At 38.0% G+C, this 23,931-nt stretch overlaps 1 protein-coding gene across 1 annotated transcript in view; it reads left to right on the top strand.

Moving 5' to 3' along the window:
* SORCS2 (sortilin related VPS10 domain containing receptor 2) overlaps positions 1-23,931 on the top strand; it is a 534,484-nt gene that overhangs the window by 443,282 nt on the left and 67,271 nt on the right. Inside the window, 4 exon segments of the mRNA XM_030948300.1 lie at positions 516-605; positions 10,244-10,423; positions 15,633-15,779; positions 17,207-17,309. Coding sequence (XP_030804160.1) covers positions 516-605; positions 10,244-10,423; positions 15,633-15,779; positions 17,207-17,309 — 520 coding nt within the window.

The following is a 23,931-nucleotide window of genomic DNA, read 5'->3' as shown; positions in this document are numbered from 1 at the left end:
AGCCAAATCTAGTTTTCATGTTTCAGGATAGGCTGTCTTTTGAATCATGTTCCCTTTTTAAACATAAAAATTTAGGAGGAAAATAGTGGGATTGGGGTAGTATTTTAAATGGATTTCCTAGGTCAAAGAAAGAAGATGAGTCTCAATGTGAAAAAAAGTGAAATATTGCCAAAGGCTGAATTTTATTTACTAATATTTTATTTACTAATATTTTATTTACTAATATGAATTTTATTTACTAATATCTGGTGGTGCTGAAAGGTTTAGTTGGAATTATGCCAATTTATATATCAGCATGTTGGTGTTACATTTTTGATTAGAAAATCCAGGAGAGGTTGTGAGTTGACAATTTTCACTGATGTTTACTTGGAATATTCCTTTTGGTACTTTGGAACATTGGATTAAAAGTAATGACTACATATTTCAGGTACGGCTTAAATGCAAAACGGTTTTCCATCTCAGGTTCTTTAGATTTAACATAAGCTGTCACAGATTTCTGTTTCTCCTTCCTGTAGACAACATCAGCAAACAGGACCAAGTATTACGTGTCATACCGTCGAAATGGCTTTGTTCAGATGAAGCTGCCAAAATATGCATTGCCAAAAGTAAGTGTGCATGCTTGTCTTTCTCTTTTTGCATTTGTCATCTTCTCTTTCTACCTAAGCTAGTTTTGTTGTGCTCTTTTTCAAGCCTCATTATTCTGAGATCAAAATTTCTCCTTGTAAGGATTTTTGAATCCTTGTTTTTATTTTGAATACTACTTTTATTTTCATTCCATTAATGTAGTACTTGTAAGCCAAAAAGGGGCATAATGTACAATAGCTTATTTGTCATCAGTTACTGCAACAGTTTTTGTGCTTTGCTTCCATGAGGCAGTGCTATACACCCAATGGCAATGGAACGATACAGAGCAAGTGTTCTTTCAAGAATCAATTACATTTTAATTCCACATGGTGTTGTCTGGTATAAGAATGAATACTAATAGAAGAGGAATTTGGTACTTGTTGTTTCTCTATTTCATTAAAGAATCCCAGTACTGACTTTGACTGCTCAATGAAATTGCAAGACTTGATGATAAGTTCCTTCAGTCTACCATATCTTCCTGGTGATAGGGTTTCTGTATTTCCATAGCAAATCAGCAATTAAGCACAGAAATTTAAATATGGTCTAACTAAAGCCATTGAATTTTTTGTGCCGCATACAGTATATTTCCTAACTTTGCAGTTGGAAGGCTTCTGCAGTCCTGAAGAAAAATAACGTGGAAGTTTGAAAGATCCAGCTGGATAAAACCCTCAGTAACAAGCTCTGACCTTACAGTTCACCCTGCTCCCAGCAGGAGGCTGATCTGGAGGTCTCATGGGGCTCCTGCTTTTTCATGTGATTCTCTGTGATTCTGCCACTTACTTAGCAGAGAGCTTGTTTTCTTTGCATGCCTTGAATTGTATTAGTTTAATTAATTGCCCATCTAAGGATGGACATTAGAGTACAACATATTTCCTTTTGCTGTTATTGTTATAAAGCAAACATTCTAATATTAGATTTTTTCATCTTAGATTTTTTTTTTATGCCAGTATAAATGGTGGTCTGAAGTAATTTTAAATTACTTCATATTACCAGAATGTCAGATCAAATCCTCGGGTATTAGTTGAACAAGAATCTGAAACTTGGATATGTTCCTAGTAACACTACAGAAATATCTGTCTCTATCTCTCTCTGTCTCTGTCTTGTCAAGAAATGTATAGTCAAAGACAGGTATATAGACCAACAGCAACACAAAGTTATTTCTGTGGTTTTTAGGCCTTCAAGGCAGCCTTTGTGCTTTCTTGGGGGAATTTGTAGTCAGGAAAACAGCAGGACAATATCCAGGTTTTGAAGGTTAAAATATGCCAAACATGGACCCCTCAAGGGACTGCAGCCCATTGAACCCTGCACTGGGACCCAAATAAGCAATTAAGGAGCAAGGCCGGGAAGCAGAGTGTAAACAAGGAGCTCCTGACACATTCATAAAGTGTCAGCCACAATTCCCTGGCATTTCTGTCATACGGAGTCTGGATTGCTTGAAATAGTGCTGCATGCTCAATTCTTTGCCTTGGAAAATATGGCTTTTGTTTATTTTTCTTTTTCTTTTTTTTTTTTTTTGTAAAGTGGATTACCCCAGGGCTGACTGAATAAATAAATTAGAAGTTAATGGTTTCATTTTGGATAGAGTCTATAGCTACCTAGGAACAGGTTGACTATGTCATTTTGAAGGGGATGTTTTTGTGCTCTTCTTAGTTCAGACAATACCCAACAAGAGGAATAAAGTAAATATTATCTCTTCAGCATTTTGACAATGCTGCCAGGAGACATTTCTTTGGTATCTGCACAAAACAGAGTTGAAAAATTCAGGAAGAGGGCCTGGAAGCCAGAAATACATTTAGAATAGTGGTGAATATGAAAGATTTTAACCTTCTAAGACATTTTCTTTTAAGTGATTTGGTACCTTCACATTAGAACAGAAATTTTACATACTGAAGTAAATATGAATACAGCTCTAAAATTTTTCACAGTGCTATATTTCAGTGAGAATCATCCAAGTGCAGTAGAATTGGATCATGAAACTTTGCAAAGACACAGGATATCTGCAAAGACATGGGCACATTAAATGTACATCTAGAATATGTGACTTTGAAGCTGCTTCTTTTATGGTGGTTGGAGATAAACAGAATGGAAGAATTTACAAAGGATGTTTTTTAAGATTGATTAAAACCAATAGCTTTTGAAAGATCAGAGTTTCAGAGAGTTTTAAATGTTAAATTTTGCTTAACCAGGAGATGAAGCATGACTATAACAGGCTATATTTCATTTTTCTCAAAAGCATGAAATGAAGTGTCAAAAAAATCTCTTTCCAAGTGGTGTCTGTACAGAATTTTTGAGCAACGATTGTATACAGGGAAGGAAAACTGTAGCTAAGTCAGAAGATGCTCTAGACTGGTCAAAGTTGTGTCTAACAACATCAGGAGAGCTGTGCCAAAATGCAACCTGTAGCCTTATGGAACTGGGCTGGGTTCTTCAGATGTAATTCTTGTGCTGCATAGATTCCTTTCGTGATGATTTTGCATATAGAGATAGAATAAGCAGTTTCAGACTGAATAGTTAGAAAATGTTTTTGATGTCTCATTTTCCTTTCAATATAAAAAGGTTGCAAATATGCAAAGAATTTATTCTCTTTTTTAATATTATTTGCATTTGTGTTTTTGTTTGTGTTTGTCCAAATGCATCCCCAAAGAGAAACCTAGAAAAGGGTAGTGTGTCTTTGGACATATCTACAGTCCTCCTTATTTGTGAATGAGAGGCTGCTAAAAGCAGCTTCCAGCCAAGCTTTACCTCTGTTAAATTTCTGGGCTCCAGCTCCACAGTGCCTCTGAGATCACCTTTTTATAACACATCATAGCTCTGTGTGTGTATAGACAGCAAAGGCATTGGGGGCCATCAGAATTCAGATTTTCTTTTTAACCTTTCTTCTGTGCTGTTGAGAGATCTTTTTCTTTTTTTAGCACTGTGTTTGATACTGACATTGCATGGAATCCCACAGCTGTCTCCTGCATTTGACAAGTGCTGGCTGCTGCCAGGAAAGGTGGTGGCAAAGGCTGGTGAGAGACCATATCAAAGGTTGCTTGTATGCTCTCCAAAACAGAAAAGGGATTTTCAAACTACTGTTTTCAAACTGTTGTTTTTATACTGTATTCCGTTTTACCAAGATTGCTTGTTCTGTGCTGCTAAAAATACATCAGAAGTTAGGAACTCAAAGGAAGTGAATTCCAAAATCAAGCCAAGAGCAGCAGGACAGCATTTGTGTGTCAGCTTGGCTAGTTAGGCAAGTGTCCCAGGGAGTGTCCAGGGGTGTCCCAGGGGAATCCAGCAATCCTCCTGGGCTGTTTTCAGCCTGGGGCAGAGGTTCAGCTGCCACTGCTGGGAGGGCAAGTCTGCCCAGGGGCACAGGCTAAAGCCCCGTCCTGACTGTCAGCACACTTGTATTGCACAAGTTCCTGCAGCCCTGATTGCCCTTGCCTTGAGAAGTGCAATTTGAAGAGGGAGAGAGGGAGCAGTATATTGGGTCTGGTCCTTGTTCAGGTATTTGAGTCGTGCTCTGGTGTGGGTAACAAATCATGGCAATTTTACTATTGCAATTTGGAATCATTTAATTATTCTGAGTCCTCTTCCCATCTCTCTTAAATAAATTCCATTGATAATGATCTCCCTTTAAGAACTGATACAAGGCATTAAATGATTCTGCATTCATTCATGCCTCCTACAAAATCTTAATGATGAGAGAGCTCTATTGTTTGTTGTATCCTGCTGCAATTCAGAAAGTTTAGTTCTGAAAAATATATGGTGTGGAAAAAGCTTCTTTCATATTTTTCAATCTCTGTATCTGTTTTCTACCTTGTGAAATAGGCAATAATGTAAAATTTTTCAGGTGACCAGGATAAATGGAAGTATAGGGTAAGAGCAAACAAAAACAAAAGAAGAAAAAATCCAATTGCCTTAGAAATAGGTTGAAGTCTGTACTTTATTCATGACATATGAATCTCCTATAGATGCCTTTTATCAGATCCATGTATTCTTTTTGTTTGATTATCACCTTGTCACCTCAAAGCATGCCCACCTCTTCCTGGCTTCAGTCTGAATACTCACCACTGTTTTAACCATAGACTTCTGAAATTGTCTGTATCATTCAATAATAGATCTAAGACATTCCTTCAATGGGTCTATCCATTAACAACAGAAATGGTAGAAGATTCCTGCAACCCTTTTGTGTGATGTTCTCTAAGGATTTGGCTGCCTGGTGGTTGGAGTGCAAACTACTGAGTCTGTGACAGCTCATTTGCAAGGCTCTTACTCTCCCAATAATTTTTGTTCTACTTGGGAAGCCCCTTCACCACCTCTGCCACTCACCACTCTGGAAGGCTTTGGCTGAGGTTATTCCCCTGTACCAGGCAGAAGAGCAGTTTTTAGTGGCAGCTTCATTCTTCTGAAAGTCCACTGGAATGGCTGTTGAGTAAAGAAAAAAAGGGAAAAAATGGGAATGCAGGTGGCAGTGGCATTTGCTGCAGGGGAAATATTCCTTTCCCAGGCAGTGTCACCACAGCAGCCAGTGAATCTGAGCTACAGCAGTTGTCTGACTTGCTGGGTGTACAAATCCATCTGAGGAGGATTCAAGGAACTGGTCTTTTCTTCACTGTGCAACTTATTGATTTCTCTCCATGAACTTTTTCACTCAGCCATGCAAGGAAGATTACGAGGATTATCTTTGGGATATGTGCCATCCAGTTACCTTGACTGTGCTTGAGAGATTACAGGAGTATAAATGTGGTACATCTGGAGGTCAAGACTGAGACTACAGAGCCTTGAGTCCTCACATCTGTTCCACTGCTGATACATTTACTCCTCACCATTCTCTGTTTAATACATTGCTTATTTCATGTGAACATTTTGCTCAACCACCGCATCTAAAGATTGTAAAGGGGCAGAATTGTGCTATCTGACCAAAAATTGTTGGATTTAAACCCCAAGAATTTTGAATGATACTTTCTATGTTATCAGCACATTGTAGACAAAGGAGCACTGGCAGGCTGTACAATCTTTGTTATCTTTTATAGCCTTCTGTCTTCAGGCTGTAATTGTACTTATTTGTGTCATAGAGTTTCTTATCACAGTTAGTAATATGGTAAGCCATACTGAGCATTTCTTGAATATAAAATTCTGTAAAGTATTTGCAGACTTATAAGCTGGTCAGTTACTGAATGTAGATGGTATGTGTTTGTATACAATTAAAACAACTCGTTCCTCTTCCCTTCTTCCTTAAAACCTCTTTCCTTCTTTCCTGGTATCCACAACGACCCCGTATCCCTGCTCTGTTTAATAGCTTTAGGCTTTTTGGATCAACTTTTGATTGGGTGTTCATTCAGCTCAGACCTGACTAAATTAAAAACAGGTAATTAATTATGGAAATACTGTTGGTATGTTGGTATCTCTGTGTTAGAAGTAAAGAAATAATTTTTAAGCAGTGTTTTCAGGAAAAAATATTTGATTGTGTCTGTATACTTGATGGAAGAATTCTTGGGTGCCTGTGCTCCAAGTCATGGCTAAACATGCCCTGTTCTTTCAATGCCTTGTGTACACCCTCAGACTCATTGATTTAACAGACCATGTCTGTTCCATGTGATATGGAGTTTCTTTGAAGTGGCGCTCATCTTTTGGCGCAAGTTGGCCTTCTGCAAATGCCTAATTATTTTGGGTATCACTTTGAAACTCTCTTTGTGTTATTTGTTTGTTAATTATGTTCTCTGCTATTGATGTAGTACAAACATAGCAGCTTACAAGTCCCTGAGAGAGCAGGAGTGACATGACCTGTCACTGGATGCCTAACATAATTATGCCAAATTTTTATATGAAGTCTTTGATCAGGATTCATTTAGCATTTTTTGTAGAAAAAGTAATTCTGATTCAACAGATTTCCAGCTGTTCTTAATTCTAATTCCATTCAGTCCTATGGACCTATGAGTAGTTTCACAGATTTTTACTGATAAATATACAGATTTCTGTGCTTAGTGTGGTATAACATGTCCCAGTGAAGAAGGAAGGATGAAGGAAAAATTGTGACAAAGGAATTTACAAAATACAGTGCACAAGAAGCGCCTTAGTAAACAAAACAGAGAAATCTCATGGGGGCTTAGAGGTTTAAAAAAAAAAAACAAAACAAGAAGTTTTGGCCAATGCAGCTCATAAAACCTCAGAACTGTGCAAAAACTTACAACCTAAGAAGAGATAGAAGGAGAATACTGGTATTTGGGAATTACAGACTATGGCTGATACCAGCTGACATTGGCAAGCTTTGCAAAAACAGAGAGAAAGAGGAATGTCAATACTTGGGTCAGTAAGAGATAGAGCAGAGGTGGCATGGCAGACTTGAGAGGGCAAAAGTAAAGTAGTAGAGATAAGAGAAGGGATGCCCATGGAGAAATGAACACACCACAGAGGAAACATTGTGGTTGCTATGGCAAGTTGGGGTGAAGGTTCTGCCTTGGGACATCTGGAAGGGCATGGACTCTCATTTCAGCATGGAAGTGAAAGAAAACCTCAAGATCTTAAACACTGAATGCAGCCTGGAGATAACAAAAATCTAAATAAAGACAATAAGGAATGTTCCAAACCCTGAAGATCTCTAACATCAGTAAAGAAGGTCTTTATAAATGAATTTGAATAAATTGTGTGTGAATAGCATAATTACAGAAAAATGTGATGATCAGTGGCGCTTTGAGTAGCTTGCAGAATGTAGAGAGGGAAAGCAGCAGGTCCAGCAAAAGGCAATTGCTGTTGTCCAAGCGTGAAATCATAAAAGAATAAATGCTTTCCTTATAGGATCTGCTGAGGTTACAGCCTAAGGTTGTAACTGTGTCCATGAATTAGATAAAGCAGTAAAAACGTGCATTCTCTCCATCAAGACATTTTTTTTCCTCAGACATCCTTTCTAGTTAACTCTTAGGTGACACACAGTAGGTACTGCCTAGCAATATTTGCTGATGTCCCCTCTCCATGTGCTTCTCACCTCTTGAGCAGTGGGGGGTATCTTGGATGAAGGAATTGAATCCATCCCCTGTATTTGCCAGTTAATTTCTTCTTTTTAAATTCACTTTTCAGTATAGGAATAGTAGAAGAGTGACATGACCATTTGCCTTTGTTTTAACTAGATTTTCAGCAGTTTGTGTCAACTGGGATTTTGAAAGATAAGTTGAAGAATTGGGCATGAAATTTGCAGTTTTCCTCACGTTGTCAATTACTTTTTCCCAGAAGATTGTATCAGAAAGCAGGAAATGCTGCACAGGATTGTTGCAAGGTAGTATAACTGAAGGACTGCTTTGTTTCTTGAGGGAAAAGAAATCATTCTGAAAGGAAAATAGCTGTAAGGCTGAACTGGAAATCTGAAAGCGTAAATTCTGAAAGGAAGGAACAAAGTTCAAGGCAGTGCAAGGGTAATTTCACTTGCTAAGACCAGGATCTGTTAAACTCTTGCCTCAGCAAAGTTGCCAACCAGCAGCCTGAGAGGACAAACATCTTTATTAGAAGCAGCCACTGCCAAGAGGAAAGTGAACACTGATTTGCTGAGTAAACTTTTGCATCCAACCTCTCTTCCCCCATGTGACCCCCACAGTCTGCCCAAAGTTAATCTCCCTGTCCTTCTGCACTGCACATTTTGGCTCTTTGTGTGTTGTTTCTGATGACTCAGCTGCTCCTACCCCAGCCTGGGATGGGAGACCCAGCTGAGCCTGTCCCCAGCTCTTACCTCTGCCACCAAGGGCCACCCAAGCAACCACTGCCACCTCACCAGGGACAGCATGGAGTGGGACAGCACTGGGGCAGGGAAAGTGCCATGTCTACATTCCCTGGAGGTTTGCATTTGTCTGTGGCACTGTATAAATGTTTTATTGTAACAATGTAGTTGTTAATTTTGCAGAAAGCTCCTGGCTTTGTGGATGTTTAAGGGTTTTCTAGAGGTTTTCACATTAAAAAAATTGTTTCTTTATTCTATTTGACTCTGCTTTGCTTCCATCCTTATTTTCAGATACTCATAGGAACTTTCCATGTGGGCTACCAATCCTCATGTTGCCCTGGTTTAAGGCAGAAGATGAAGCATTCTGTACATTAAAAAGACTTCTAAAAGAACCTGTTGTGATCAGTTGCTGTGTTTTGCTGGCATTTCTGGCAGACTCTCTGCTTTGGAGTAGTTTTTCAATACCAAAAAAAAAAAAAAAAAAAAAACCTATTCCTAGGATGCTAAACAAAAGAATCTACTTTACTACAAAGTTCAAATGAGAGTCTTTGGAAACAGCATTGAGCTGTCATTGATAGGAAACTTCACTTAGATTCCTTTGTGTTGAGATGTGTCACAAATGCAAAAAATACTTTAAATTTAACTAAACTATTAGTATTTAATAACCTTCCTCTGTTCATATTAAAAATCCTTCCTTTGCATTATTTTACTTCTATACATGTCTTTTTTTAATCTAAGTGTCTTGGTCACTGTGCATATTGCCTACAGTGTGACTGCCATGCTTTGCTGAGTACTCAATGTTCCTCTGTTACTCATTCTTTCTTCAGTCTTAACTGGATTCTTATGAAACTGGTTTGTCTCCTTGAGTTCTACAAAACAGTTTTCTTGATATCTTTTTTTTCTATTTTTAATCCAATTAATCCTAAATTCATATTGTCTTGACATTCTGGTGACTTTATTTAATATTCACTCCATTGCCATAGTACTTTTCCAGTAATAAGGTGACCAGAACTGAATGCAGTATCCCAGTTAAGTTCCAAGGTCATGAAGAGTTTACAAGCTTCCACTCTGTGACTTGATGTCATTTCTTACATAGCCCCAACATCTGCCTTTGTGCTCCCAAACCATGTTGCCAACTCATGTCCCTTTATTCTCTTTCCTAAGCTTAGTTCAGTGTTGCTACTTCCTGATTTATTTCTTCTGTTTGATATTAGTGTTAAATTATTTTCCCCAGCTGTGCATTTTTTTTTTTTTGTCTGAGACATTTGGAGTGAGGAAGCTGGGAAAACTGAAAGCAAGCTGTAGCAATATCCATGCCTGAAATTCTTGGGAAATGAATGCAGAATGTTGACTCTCCTGTTATTACTGTTGAATATTTAAGTGGTTGTGTAGACATAGATAGACAAATTAATGTCATCTACTATAATGCACATGAGCTGTGTGCATGGTAAGTACTATACCCTATGTGAAATGCTGTACAATGTATCTGATCCTCTTTGTGCTATGCTATTTTTTAACCTAATTTTCATTTCTCTATTACTTGAAGATTATTTTTGTTAATGTTGTTTCATTCTTCCATTGACTCCTATACAGATTTTAGAAAGTCAGTCACTTGGGGTTTTTTTTTCCTTTCCCTATTTTTCCTTTCAAGAAATCATTTCCTGCTGAAGTCAAAGCAGATTACAGATACTGCACGTTCATGATTTTTTTCTTCACTAAGGTGGTTTGCACTGCAGTCAGAAGGCAGTGAGGAACCACTTTGGAGCACTGGGATAGGCATGCTGATTAGTATTATTTTGTGAGGTTATTGTTTTTAAATATTCAGATGTTTCCCCTCCCCCCCAATATTAAACACGCCTGACCAACTCACTGTTTGTACAATAAAAATTATTTAAAAAATAAGTCATTATGTATCTTATTTTCCTACAGGACTTACAGATAATCAGTACAGATGAAAATCAGGTGTTTGTGGCTGTACAGGAGTGGTACCAGACGGACACATACAACCTGTACCAGTCTGACCCACAAGGTGTTTACTACTCCATCTTGCTGGAGAATGTCCGGAGCACGAAGCAGCCAGAAGAGAATGTCCTGATAGATATTCTGGAGGTAGAACTTTATATTTCCCATTATGTGTAGTCTGTTGGGTGGATTTTGTTTTTTTATTATGAGTATAATTAATTTTAAGTAATGTATTTTCACAGTTATATTTAAATAGAAAGTCTAGGATTTCTGTCTTATTTGTAGCACATTGTTACTACTTACATGTTTCCCTCTTGCCCTACTAATGAGTTGTGTACTCTAACTAGATTCTTGGGGTGGGGTTCTATGGGTATGCAAATCCAGAACTTGCTAAGTTTTTTTTTAAGTTATTGAAAAGTGAATCTGGCAGCACAATTTATTATTGAAGTAAGAAGTTATGCAGCTGTCTATGTACAGCTTTTTTCTTCTAGGTGACTCAGTGGTGCTTTTCCTGGCTTAGGAGCAGGACATCTTTTAGCTAGTAGGGTTTTAAGTAGTAATCCTGCAAGCCTTGTGGTAGGTTGTGTCAGCTCTGAAAGGCTAAGAGCCAATAAAATTAGATATTGGACAGCAAGTTCACTTGCTTTCAGTACATGTGTTGTGCCAACAGCATTTTCTATGAGACCAACTCGGCTGTAAACAAATCTATCTTGTATTTTAACATCAGCGCACTTGGCAAAATAAAAGACTGTAGTGTTTTGGAAGAGTATCAGAGGCTGTTATCAATTCCATTCCTGTTTAGGGAATGGAATTTCAGTGTAATGAATTTCAATATAATAAGATGTACATTTGCTCTAGTTCTGTTCTTTCTGGCCATTATCAGAGCATTAAACTGGTTTTGGTCTGACTCAGTTTGTCCCATTACCTGTCATTTGCCTGGTGTTAATAAAAAAAAAAACAAAACAAAATTTTATAGGTGAACCAGGCTTCTTTGGCAAAGGTTTGTAGTAATTCTGGATACAAGGCACACACTGACAGAACTGTTAAATGGCTGTAATTAGACTCTTCTTGGTGGGGGAAAATGATAGGGTTTTCTTCCTCCTTATCTCCTCCATCTTTCTTTAGCCTTTTCTTTCTAAACGGCTGTGGTAAAACAAAAAGGTCTCTCATTACCAGTGATTATTTTCTAGACTCTACCTTTTTAGAAATGAGGTTTCCTAGTGAGTGAAGCTACACATTGTGTGTAGCCACGTTCCCACAGGGTGATTTATTGATAGCATTAATTTGCAGTGTTTTACTCTTGGGCACCACTGTGACCAAGGAAAGCTAAAAGGCAGTCAGGTGCAATCTGTACTCTTTGCATCACCTGTAGCATGTAATTTCAGATAAGTTGTACAGAGATGCTACCCCTGGCTATCCTTTTGTCTACAAGAATTATTAACTTAATTCAGTTACACTGATTGTTTAATAATTTCCCAGTGTTGCCAAGAGCATATTAGATAATGCAATTGTAGTTTATTGTGTGCTGGATCAATTTTTAGGGTTACATTAAAAAGAAAATGTACACATGATAAGGACAATAACGGGGAGTCACACAATTCAATTTTTTTAAGCTATTTTTGAAATTGAGTTGCTTTATAGGAGAGCACTGATGGCTTCTAGATAGCTTGCAAGATAAATAATTAGTGCTCATCTTGTTTACTAGAATGGGATCAAGTGCTCATAATGTGTGGGTTGTTTACTCAGTATAAAATTGCTAATAAATAAAACACATATTGCAGCCCTTGAGGATGGGATTTTTTAATATAATCTGGGTTTTCTCTTTCGGGCATTTTAATGCAAGTATCCCATCTTGGGAAGGGGAATCTTCAGTGCAACACAGAGACAGTCCTCAGTGGTGGAAAATTCCTCTTTCTGCCAGTATGTAATTCTCCTTAAAATTTGTACTGTTCATCTTTATCTTTTGACTGCACTTAATCTTTTACTTGTACATCTGCCATAAAATTTTTAATAGGCATATGCCTGTCTGTATTAATTTTCTTTTCTATGCTTTATCTTTTTTTTTGCACTATATTTCTTCTCATGTTGCACACGTAAGAGGGAACACTTTACAAATACTTGTTTAAAGAAGAGAAGAAAAACAAAAATTAAGCACTAAATGATTGCCCAAAAGGAGCATGCCCTTGAATTATGTGACTGTATACAAGGAGCATGTCCTTGAAATTGTATCAAGTGTTGCCAGTGTGAAGGAGTCACAAATTTGACATAGGCATATTTGCAGAATGGGCATACTAATACAATACCTCTGCATTGGCTCCTGCTGTGACTCCTTATGTAGATAAGAGCCACATGAGTTGTAGTACACTGTCTTCATGCCTTTTTTCCCCAAACAACATATTGTATGTATTTAAATTCTAGTCACAAACATATATGATATAGCAGTAATTTCTACATTTCAGTAACTGATGCTAATAAACACTGTGGGACATCTGAACTGTGCTTCTTGCTACCAGCCAAACAGAATATTGTTGGGATGAAATATCAGAAATGTAACAAGGAGCAATTAATGTCACAGCAGAAAGTCTCAGAAAATAATTTTATAAGGTACAAAATGCTTTTCTAAGAGTACTGGGGAACAACTATCCCCTGAACTGTTTAAGAAAATAGGTACTCTGAGAACTAAGCTCAAAGTTAAAAAAAAAAATCAGCAGAAAGGTTCTTTGAATTTCCTCCTGTGCAGCTGTCTTGAGTGGCTCCTGGACTGTTCATCAGAGTAACTGAGCACTGCACAATGTTGAAATGTCTTCTTTTCCATAGCAACTTACTATTAATGTGAATCTTTTCTTTTCTTGATAGAAAGATACTTATCTTGCAATTTTAGATTAGGGAACTAAGTCAAGGAGTAGAATGTACAGAAGAATTTGGGTGCCTTGGCATCACAGTCTAATCCAGGAGATAGTTTAGACACACTTCATTTCCAGTATTTACAGAGTCAGGTATGTATTTGTATAGGTCACAGGACAAATGAAATGGAAAATGCTACAGCAGGGGTGGGATGTTTTAAAGATGCCATATTTTACACACCATAATTTTGTGTTAGTTATTGGGTTTTAAGCTAATGCACCACTCCGAACATGATATTTCTGAACTTGCTCTGAAGATAGATGCCTGAAACCTATTTATTATTGCAAGCAGGGTTTATGCCTTTCATTCAAAGTGCAACTGCTGTGAGGTGCTGGTTGGCTTTTATCTTTTAAAGCAGCAGTGAGAGGAGTTAACTGAGACACTGGAAGAAATGTTTTCATAACCTTTCAATGTTTAATAGATTCAAATGCTTATGTCCCATATTCTAGAGAGGAGAAGTTACCCTAGAGCTTGGTTAGATTAGAGATGGGAGTGGCAATGGAGAAAAATTTTAGCCTGACTCCTATTTGATGATTATATGGAATTATTAAATATTCATTAAATGAGTGGGTGGGGAAGGGAAAGAGAGGAGAAACAAAAATAATCATGATGCAGCACTGGTTTTGCCATCCACAGATGAAGAGGGAAACCTCAGTTGCAGTCTCTGATCTAATTATTGTTTAAATATTTAATATTGTGTTCACTGGAAGGAAGACATGCACAGAAATTTTACCCCAAGTCTGCCTTCCCACGTAAATATTTGAACTGCCAGATTTTCATGGCTGAGCTGTCCCTTGAAGGCAGACTATGTAAAAAATCTCCAGCAAGATTAAAATGCTTTGAAAGTAAAGAAAGCAGGTTCATAATTTCTTCTCTTCCTTTCCTTTTCTCACCTGCACTGCAAATAGTTGACTTTTATGGTGTTTGACTTGGAGGTGGTTCTGAACTTTCAGCATCCTGGATAAGTAACCCAATCACATATGCATAGGATTTTAAAAGAAGGAACTTGTGGGACAGTAGAGTATTTAAATGTTTATACAGATTTTTTTTTATATAAACTTATACATATTTCCAAGTTCTAGGCTGTTACCATAACCAGTAGAACATTCATATTCTCTGTAGGTTTGGATCAGTTCCTTCCTGTATTTATAAACAGTGAGTATCAGATCTGTAACCTGCTGGTAGGGATGCCTGCTTTTCACCTTCAATGCAGACTTCTGCTAAATGCATGTTAAATGGAGTTAAGACCTGGCAGTTGGAAAAAGAAAGGAACAGTAAATTTTTCAAATGAAAAATAAAAGTTCAGAAGTGCATCATGTTATCAGGAGGCAAATATTCCTGATCATTCAAAGAGCTGGCTGTCCTGTGCTTTTATTTGTAATGAATGATTCAGTTTTGTTAAGAGTCAGCACCCAAGGAGATGAGCAAGCTGTACTGTGCTGGAAATGTGTATCAGTTTATATATGTTGTCCAGAATTTTTCAAAAATTCAGGAAGTCTCATAAATAATGGGAAGGGAACCAAGAGCACTCCTAAGGAAACCTTTACTTTTAATAGAAGACCTTATCTCATGCCCATGGGTGGGATATACATTAATATGTTAATAATTTAAATGTTAGGGCTAGAACTAAACATATTAAGTTATAATTACTGTCAGGATGCTTCTAAAATTATACCCATTAACTTTGACACTTTGAGTTGTAGTAATTTTCAAATACAGGTTGTTTTGAAATAAAATAACAGCCCAGAGAAGAGGGTCATTTTTTGTTATTATTTTTTTCTCCAGAGGTTAAACTGGTGAAGGGTGGCCTGTGGAAGCATTTCAGATGCTTGAGAGAGTGATTCAGCCCTCAATGTGTCTTCCTCAGATGATCTACCTGTATTAATTTCCTGCAAAGGACAGCAGTGCTTCCCAAATCAGTGTTATTTTAAAGGATATGATACTGTGTTGTGTTATTGTGACATATTTCTGTGATATGGGCACAGAAATTCAGTGTAAAAGTTAGATGGTTGTTAAAAATTGCTTACAGCATTTGTAGAACAGCATTTTAAAGATGTCCATATTTAAAGAAAATGCAGAGGGGAAATTTTATTGGTGAGACCATGCTACCATAATTTTTATATTTTGCTATATAAATGAATGTGTTTTGCTATATTAAACATGTATTTTAATTAGCCTTCTGACATGGAGAGAACTGCATATGCTTTTAAAATACATTTAGAAATAAAAATCAGTTTTTAATTGTCCTTGCCTTCCTCCTTTCTCCTTTTCCTGTTATATTTTTGCCTTCCTCATATTTTTTTAAGGTATCATCCACTTTTCTTTCAGTTTCCAGGAGAAACTACCTGAGATACACAGTTCAGAGCCACAAAAGAGCAGCTAATCAGGGATAATCCTTGTTGAAAAAAAACGTGTATGTGCTGGATATTAGCTTTTCTTCTCTATGCTTCAGGTCAGAGGTGTAAAAGGAGTCTTTTTGGCCAACCAGAAAATTGATGGGAAAGTTACAACCCTGATAACCTACAACAAAGGCCGTGACTGGGATTTTCTAAACCCTCCAGACATCGACATGAACGGCAAGCCCACCAACTGCAAACCTGTAAGTGGCTCTTTTTGGAGTATCCTCCCTCTAAAGTGTGCAAGAATTACCTGCATGGTAGGATGTGCAGTAGTTCCAACAGCCCAAGAGCTTTGTACTGAGTTTAGCAGCCAAACTAGCAGGGAAATGGGCTTGCATTGCATGAGCTGGGGTTCCACAGGCTCTTGGTCCAGTCATCCTGTAGAGTGAGGAGTCAGGGCTTTCTGGTGCACTGCATTTCATATTTGAGATCACTTTGACACAAAGAGAGCACATTTCTTGTGTGTCAACCACACATCCCAGTTCATAATAATCATGGCAGTCATTTGTGTCTGGATATATGGGACACATCATGAGTCAAACACAGATTACCAATATTTTTTTTCTTTCCATCTCTTCGTATTTTTGTTTCATAATAAACCAAGGTAACCTTTGGTTCCCTGTTAAAGGGAACTCCTGACAGTTGCCTGAAAATGAATACCATGGTAACTTGCATAAAATATTCCTTTCTTTTTGTAAGATATTATTTCTGTTTGTTTAGATATCCCAAGTGCCCATAGTATTTTATTATTTGCAAGGCTTTACTGAAAGCCTTATATTTTTCCCACTGACTCTCTACTCCTGGGGAGTCAAAGCTCTGCATTGGTGAGCAAAATAAATGTTTGTAGTCCTGCCACTGCCAGAGCTTTACTCCCTCTCCACGTGGCAGAAGTGGAGGGCTGGAGCTGCTGGTTCTCTTTTGGAGAGTTCAAGGCTGTGCTGCAGGGCTCCAGCCTGTGGGGTCTGGTGAGATCAGTCTGAGATGAGTGGGACAATGGCAGTGGCAGCAGCTCCCAGGCAGAGCTGGCAGCTGGCCCCTGGTAAAGCTCCTGGTCACATTGCTGTGAACAATTTGACCTTTGAGTGCACTGCACAAAGGGCTAGAAGCAGTAAGTTGCTTAGCAAGTAGAATGATGTGTCCTCAAGTCATTATGCTATTTTTCATACCACTTTTTTGCTAAAAAAGGCATTTCAGCCCAAACAGTTATTTTTAATTATAATTTTGCCATTTACCTGGGACCAATAAATGTGCAATACTTGTTGCTTTTAGTTAATTTTGCCATTTACCTGGGACCAACAAGCATGCAATACTTGTTGCTGTTAGTTAACATTTTTAAGCAATTATTCTGTCAGAAGGGGGTTTGTATATTAATGCTGACTTCCTTGAGTCTGGAAATCTTTTTGTTGAGACAGTGGCAACCTATGCAGACACCACCAGAGACTCTTGATATAAAGTGAAGACTGATACTTCAGACTGGAATTTGGCTCCATGGGAAGCAGCCATTCTTTTTCTTTATGAAGACATACATTGCTGAAGCTGCTCTCTGTCTGGGCTTTCATTTATTCTAGGAGCATAACTGGTAGCAGTGATTTTTTTAAAACCTGTTCTCTGCTTCTTCCCCCACAAGCCTGATTGTCACCTCCACCTGCATCTGCGGTGGGCAGACAACCCCTATGTGTCAGGCACAGTGCACACCAAGGACACTGCACCAGGGCTCATCATGGGGGCAGGTAAGTGCATGGCATTGCTTTTTAACACCTGAAATCTGGCGGGGGTTCTTTGGAGATCTAGGCTTTGGATTTGTAAGAATACCATGCTAAAAACATTGCCAAAATAAGGCTTTCCTGCAGAATAATCCTTTATGATCAAAGAATTCCATATATAAGTTAATGGAAGGCCCAGAGTTGTGTCTTCTCAGACAGATCTGTATCAGTCACCTGGGTCCATCATGCTCTGCTGTGCTGCGCAGTCCCTCCTTCCCCATTAATGTGCTGTGGAGGTGTGGTGGTGGCTGAAGGACATGTCCTGCATTCTTTTTCTCAGGAAGTGATGTGCAGGCCCTTCAGCATCATGAATAACCCAGAAAAACTAATGGAAACAGTGGTCAATCCTTTGTTCTTTAAGCCTGGATACAGATAATTTGTCTTGTAATTTTTATTAATTCCTTTCTGCCTAAAGAGAGAGGAATTGAAAGAGGCTGTGTTGGGAACAATGCTGGTTGTGGCTTCTCCATTATAACTTACATATGGAGTTGTGTCAGTATGAAGTGGAATTTAATAAAGGAAATTCCATTGCAGTGTTGAGCACTCATCAAGAAAAATATTCACATAACTCAGTTTTGCTTTGTATCTTTGTAATATCCATCTATTCATTTTATTTAATCTTCCGTTTCTTTGTTCCAAAATTGTCTAATTTTAATGATACTAAGAGCTTTTAAAAATGGTATTATGTTATTCTTATGTTATGGATAATGTTTAGGTAAAATGCACACATGTAGGCTTCTCTTTTCATAAAAGTGCATCTGTTTTTAATGAGTAATGGCTTCTACTTTATCTTACACTAGTCTCTGACAAGCAGCTTACTAAGTTGAAAGTTTCCTGAGAATGTCAAGGTGAGAATATTTGGTGCTTAAAGAGAATGACAGCTGCCAGTACTGGTAATTTTTTAATATAACTGAAGACTTCAAGTTTTTCTGTAATGTAAAGCGAGTTCAAAGTATTTTACTGGAGACAGATCTGCCTGGTGAGATGCTGCTATGTTTTTATTGGTACAAATGAGACTAAGAATTTGTGCAATGCCCTTGTAGATAGATTCCTAATATGTGTTCAGGTCAAACTTTATGAATTCAAATGTTTGAAAAAATATCTTCCATTTCAAATGTCTTCTTTTTTCATGAAAGCACTCAAAATGTAAGTTCTTAATTTTAGCCTCATCATATCATGCTTAAATGCCTTCCATTAGCAAATTAATCAGTGAGATTTAATTAGTCAATTATTCCTATTTCATTTTTCTTTCTCTTTGCACTGTAATCTGATGTGTTGAACAGATATTTGTTGAGATGTTGGGTTGTTTTCTTTTGTTTGGGGTTTGTGGATGTTTTTTAAGTGCACCGTTCTCTGAGATCACATTAGGGAGGGCAGGTTGTAGGAGAGTACTTTGCCCTTAACTCCTTCCTAGAATGGGGTGACATTTTATCACTGTGACATTGTCTTACTCTGCCAGGTAGAGAACTTTTCAACAACTTTCCTCAACGTGATCAGGTGGGAGAGGTTTTGATAACATCCTGATATCATGAAGAAATTAACTACTATGTTAAATTTTACTTGCCTGTGGAGCAACCATTAATATAATGGGAATGGTAGAAGGCACTCTTGCTCGGTTGCAAGCCACCTTGCTGTTAGCTACCTACCCCCTGGGAGGGGTGGTGTGAAAGTGGGAAAAATTTGGTTCAAGAGAGCGCAGTGTGTCCTTTTTCTGGTAGAAGAAAATCTTCTGCAGCTGAAAACAGAGCAAAGGGATCTATTTTGGAGCCCTAAAAATACTACAGAGCAACTGCATCCCCTTGCCAAAAGATGACCTGAATCAACTCTGATTTTGACTTGCATTTACATTATTTGGATGCCCAGGTCATCTGGATTCAGTGCATGTGTTCAGTCTTATCCGGCAAACCTGATACCCTTGTAAACTTACACTTCTTATCAGAAATGCTTTACATAGAGTGAGCTTGAATTTCCTTTGGCCTGATCCTTGAAACTGATAATCCCATATGTTGATTGAGAATCCTGAATCAACATAAGTATTAGGTTCTTAGTAGATCCAGGAATCAGACTATTTGGGCCACATCACACACTATTGGAATTTTACTGTTAAATTTAGGGAGATCACATCTTCTGGAAATGACTGAAGATGATAAGATCAGTGAATGTCAGTTGATCACAGCATGTCCAGGAATCATCGGTGCCTTGTTCTGTAAAAAGCAAAATTATTCTTGATGTGAAATAGGTAAATAATTGCCAACAGAGAGAGGGAATTATTAATACTCTGGCAAAATACTGTACAGTGACATTATTAATATGACTGTGTGCAATTCTGATAATCAATTTTCAGGACCAGTGAGCAGGTGCTAAGAAGGCCTCTTTGGCAGTTGATGGAAATAGAGAATATTTGCATGAAAACCCCCATTAGCTGAAAAACTAAAGGACACTAAAGAATAGGCTTTTTTTTTCCTGCCAGGGTAACCACAGGGTAGAAACAAACAAGTGATGCAAACAAGTGGATAAGAACTGGAAATATGGTTCCTAAGCATAAGAACCCTATCAATGAAAAAGCAAAAAAAGAAAGAAATCTCTTTGAAAAGTGGATTTTGGCTTCTTTCTGGGAAGCTTATACAACACAGCTGCTTTTGGTAATGGAAAAGCTATTCCATGATTTAAATAAAGTTTTGATATGGAAAATGCTGGAAAAAATCAGAGATCAGAGACTACTGAATATTGTTTTAATTTTAAAAAAGGAATAATTAACTGGTGAACTGCATTTAACACCTAGAAAATTGGGAAAATTTAACATCTTTAATAAAATTATAAAATTGCGTCCTTTTAAACTCATGTTTACAAATAAAAACCCCACTCTGTTAAACTTGCATAAATAGTTCTCAGGAACTCATATTTTTAGCTTATGTCTATATAAAAATTGTTCAGACAGAATATTAAATGTTGTAGCTCCATACGAAAGTGGTATTTTAAGTAACTGCTTTGCTCTCTGTAAGAAATGCAATAGGATTTTGCATTTACATTTGATTTTTGTGCATTTTAATCTTGGCAACGACTTCTATTTCTCACAGCATCAGCTATGAAATGTGTGTCAATTGATGTGTAAATTTTTACTATAAACTTGCTAAGGACTTTTCTATAAAAAATGTTTAGAGAATTGTAGCTTTTTCAGGTGCTAGTTTACAATAATTGCCTGCTTAGCTTCCAATCCAGCTGGCAAATCAAGCAAGCAGTAAATTCTGCACATTCACACAAATTGAGGAAGTGCTGGAGAAGTTCTGTTTACTTTTTCTCATATCAGGGCCAAATATAATTACATACATTGTGGTGAATTTCTATCATTTTTCACAGAAGTAACACACTAGGATGCCTCTATCAAAAAAGGATAAGGGAACAGGGAGATGATTGAGCATTTTTCAGTACATTTTGGAGTGAACATCCTGAAATTCCTTTAAATTTTTGTTACATTCCTCAATTCTGATTCCCCACTCCCTCATCTGAACACATCTTCACCTTGCCAGGCAAAACTGTGTGTCTGGAAGATTTAAATACAAATTGGTTGTATGTTTGTTCTATACTGTGACTACAAGATTGCAAACCATGAAATTTTAACTTATTGTGCATGGCCCAAGGGCATGTTACAACTGTATTAATTACCAGTAATCCAGGCAATGCACATCTCTCTTTTTGGAGTAGGTGTCTGCCTATATGCTACATTTAAATGATTGGAAAAGATTTTCCATATTAGAAGGATTATCTAAGCATTGCATATGGGGATTGTTTCTTCTTACTGTAAACATGTTCAAAGTCACATATAAAAATATGTGTAAACAAAGCAATAACTAGCATTTGAAACATGTAAATTGATGGTAAATTTTAAATGAAGTAATCTTCCATATTTTTTATGATCCAGGAAGCACCTGCCAAAATGACCAACTCTCTTGAGATCTGTATTGAGAGCTGTGTTTCTCACAGCTATTCCACCTTTCCAGAGAGCTTTGCTGGCCACTAGACATCACTGGAAAACATTGATTTCTTTTACATCCATGTGCCAGCTGCTAAACTGTCATGTGCAGAGTTACAGAAAGCTTGGAAAAAAGCTATGTTGAACAGTAGTTAGTGCCTCTGTATTCTAGTTTTTGGTACTGCCACCCTGCAAGGATGGAACACATGATTTTATGCAGTTATGTAAAATCAGCCTTTACTCAGGACAAGTGAAAAAGCAGAAGAAGATTTCATGTATCCCAAAACACAGTTTGAAAAAGTTTCTAAGAATGCAAGTAACAGAAATGAAAAATTACTGTTCTTAATCAAAAACTGGAAAGGCAGGCCAAAATATTTCCTTTTGCTTCCTGAATAGAAGCAGTGTCAGAACATAACAGCAGAGCAAAACTGACTCAGGCTGAGTCCATCTAGCAGTGTCCTGGCTGTGTTGGTGGCAAAAGCCTTTGGGAGAATGTTTAAGTCATGTGAGAATGGTACCATTTGTAGCTGTGGCTAATAAAGCCTTGCCATGGTTTAAGTCCAGCCAGCAACTAAGCATCACACAGCTCCTTGCTCACTTCCCCTCCAGGAGGATGGGGGGAGGGAATTGGGAGGGTAAAAGTGAGGAAATTCATGGATTGAGATAAGAGCAGCTTAAATAACTGAAAGAAATAATAATAATAAATTCAAATTAAAAGAAAAATGACAGAGAGAAATGAAATCCAGGAAAGAGATGTGATGTAAATGAAAACAGTTGCTCACCTCCAACCACCTGGTGCCCAGCCTGTCCATGAACAATGCCCCTGCACCAACCTCTCCCCCAGTTTATTGCTGAACATGCTGACACATGGCCTGGAATATCCCCAGGTCAGCTGGGCTCATTTGTCCTGGCTGTGTGCAGGGCTTATTTGTCCTGGCTGTGCCCATTTCCAATTCCTTGGGCACCCTCTGCCTCCTCACTGCTGGAGTAGGGTGAGGAGCAGAAAAGGCCTTGATTCTGTGTAAGCCGTGCAGGACTGAAAACATCTTTGTATTGTCTCAGTACAGGTCCAAAACACAGCCCTGTACCAGGTGCTGATGAAAATTCACTCTACCACAGCCCAAAACAGCACATGCCTGCAGCTGAGTCCCCATTCCAGTTGCAGTTACTTTTTCAGTATGAACCTGAGTTGCCTTCAGTGAATGAGATTACCTTTACTTGTTCCCCCAGATGGATTTTGAGATCAAACGCAGACACACTGACATGACAGAAAAGTTTCTGTGCTGTAGTGGCACACCTGAGGAGTTACTGCAGGTATTTACAGCTGTAATAAGAAGCAAAAATTTTGGTGTGGCCCACCAGGCAAAGTAGCATACTGATATTTGGGGGGTGTGGTACAGTCCAAACACTTCAGGACATGGTGGAAATTGTACTTAAACATTGTTGGCTTCCAGTCTTGGGCTGGACATAATTCTTTCTTTCTCACCTTCTCCTGTCACTTGGTCACAGTGTCAGTTGTGGTCACATATTATTGGGTGCCACACTTACCACAAATATGTTTTATAATTCTCCTCAGCTGTGTCATGGAAAGGTTCAGAATTTCTCAGTTCTACTTTGAGTGCTGCTGTGGCTTTGCAGTTGTTTGTTTACAGTGTTATTAATGTCAGGATTTTTTTACATTTCATTTGGTGTGAATTGGAGCTGTTGTAAAGGAGTTTACAGGGTGCCATTACATGCCCTGTGTTAAGTTAGCTGGTTTATCCAGTAACGCAACCCTCTACAAGGTAGCTAGAGCCTAAAATTATGCACTTTATTTTAAATCTCAAAAAGAACTAAATGCTCCAAATCTTTGAAGTTATTTTTTATTAGCATTTTGAAAAATAAAGTTAAAACAATGTAACTTTTTAACTAGAGAAAACTCATAACTCTTGTGTCACATGTGTTAAATAGAAAGATTTGCTAATAAAAGTGGGGGGAGTTCTCTTGGATCTTTGAAGGACTTGGTTTTATTCCAGTTCTACTTTTTCAGGCTAACAGCTTTCAGAGTGGCTTTTCTGTGGCTTATAAATCTAATGCATCATTATGTGTTCCTGTGGAAGTTTCCTTCTGTCTGTCGCATGTCAAATTTGGTTGCTTGGGTACTTCCCTCTGCACTTTGCAGGAGCCTGCCTGTCTCCCGTGGTGCTGCAACTTTCCTTCTTTTGGCCTTGCCTGCTTTTTCTCTCTGGATCCACTGATGCTCTTTTTCAGCAATCCATGGTCTGTGGTACCCACAGAGAAAACTCTAGCTGCACTGAGAAGTTTTATCCTTCCTCACAGAAAAGTGTTTTATGTTTTGGGTTTTTTTCTGCTTGAAGACTTCATTTTACAAAGTTTGCAAAATTATGTCATATAACTGTGTGTCCCAAAAAATCTGGAAGTAGTGAAAATTACAGCCTCCATTAATGACACAGTTAAACATTGTGTCAACAGTCAGCAGGTCCTGCATGCGCCACTTCTGGGCTTCCACCCTTGGCCCATTGATGGACTCTTTTCAAAGATCGAACATCGCTGAAGTCCTTTTCTCCAAAACAGTGTCCCAGATTCTGTTCCTGTTGGCATCAGTTGTGGTTTAGGCAG

This window comes from Camarhynchus parvulus, chromosome 4 (assembly GCF_901933205.1).
Source record: "Camarhynchus parvulus chromosome 4, STF_HiC, whole genome shotgun sequence".
NCBI classification, from domain to species: domain Eukaryota; kingdom Metazoa; phylum Chordata; class Aves; order Passeriformes; family Thraupidae; genus Camarhynchus; species Camarhynchus parvulus.
This window is presented reverse-complemented; position numbering and strand designations above follow the sequence as displayed.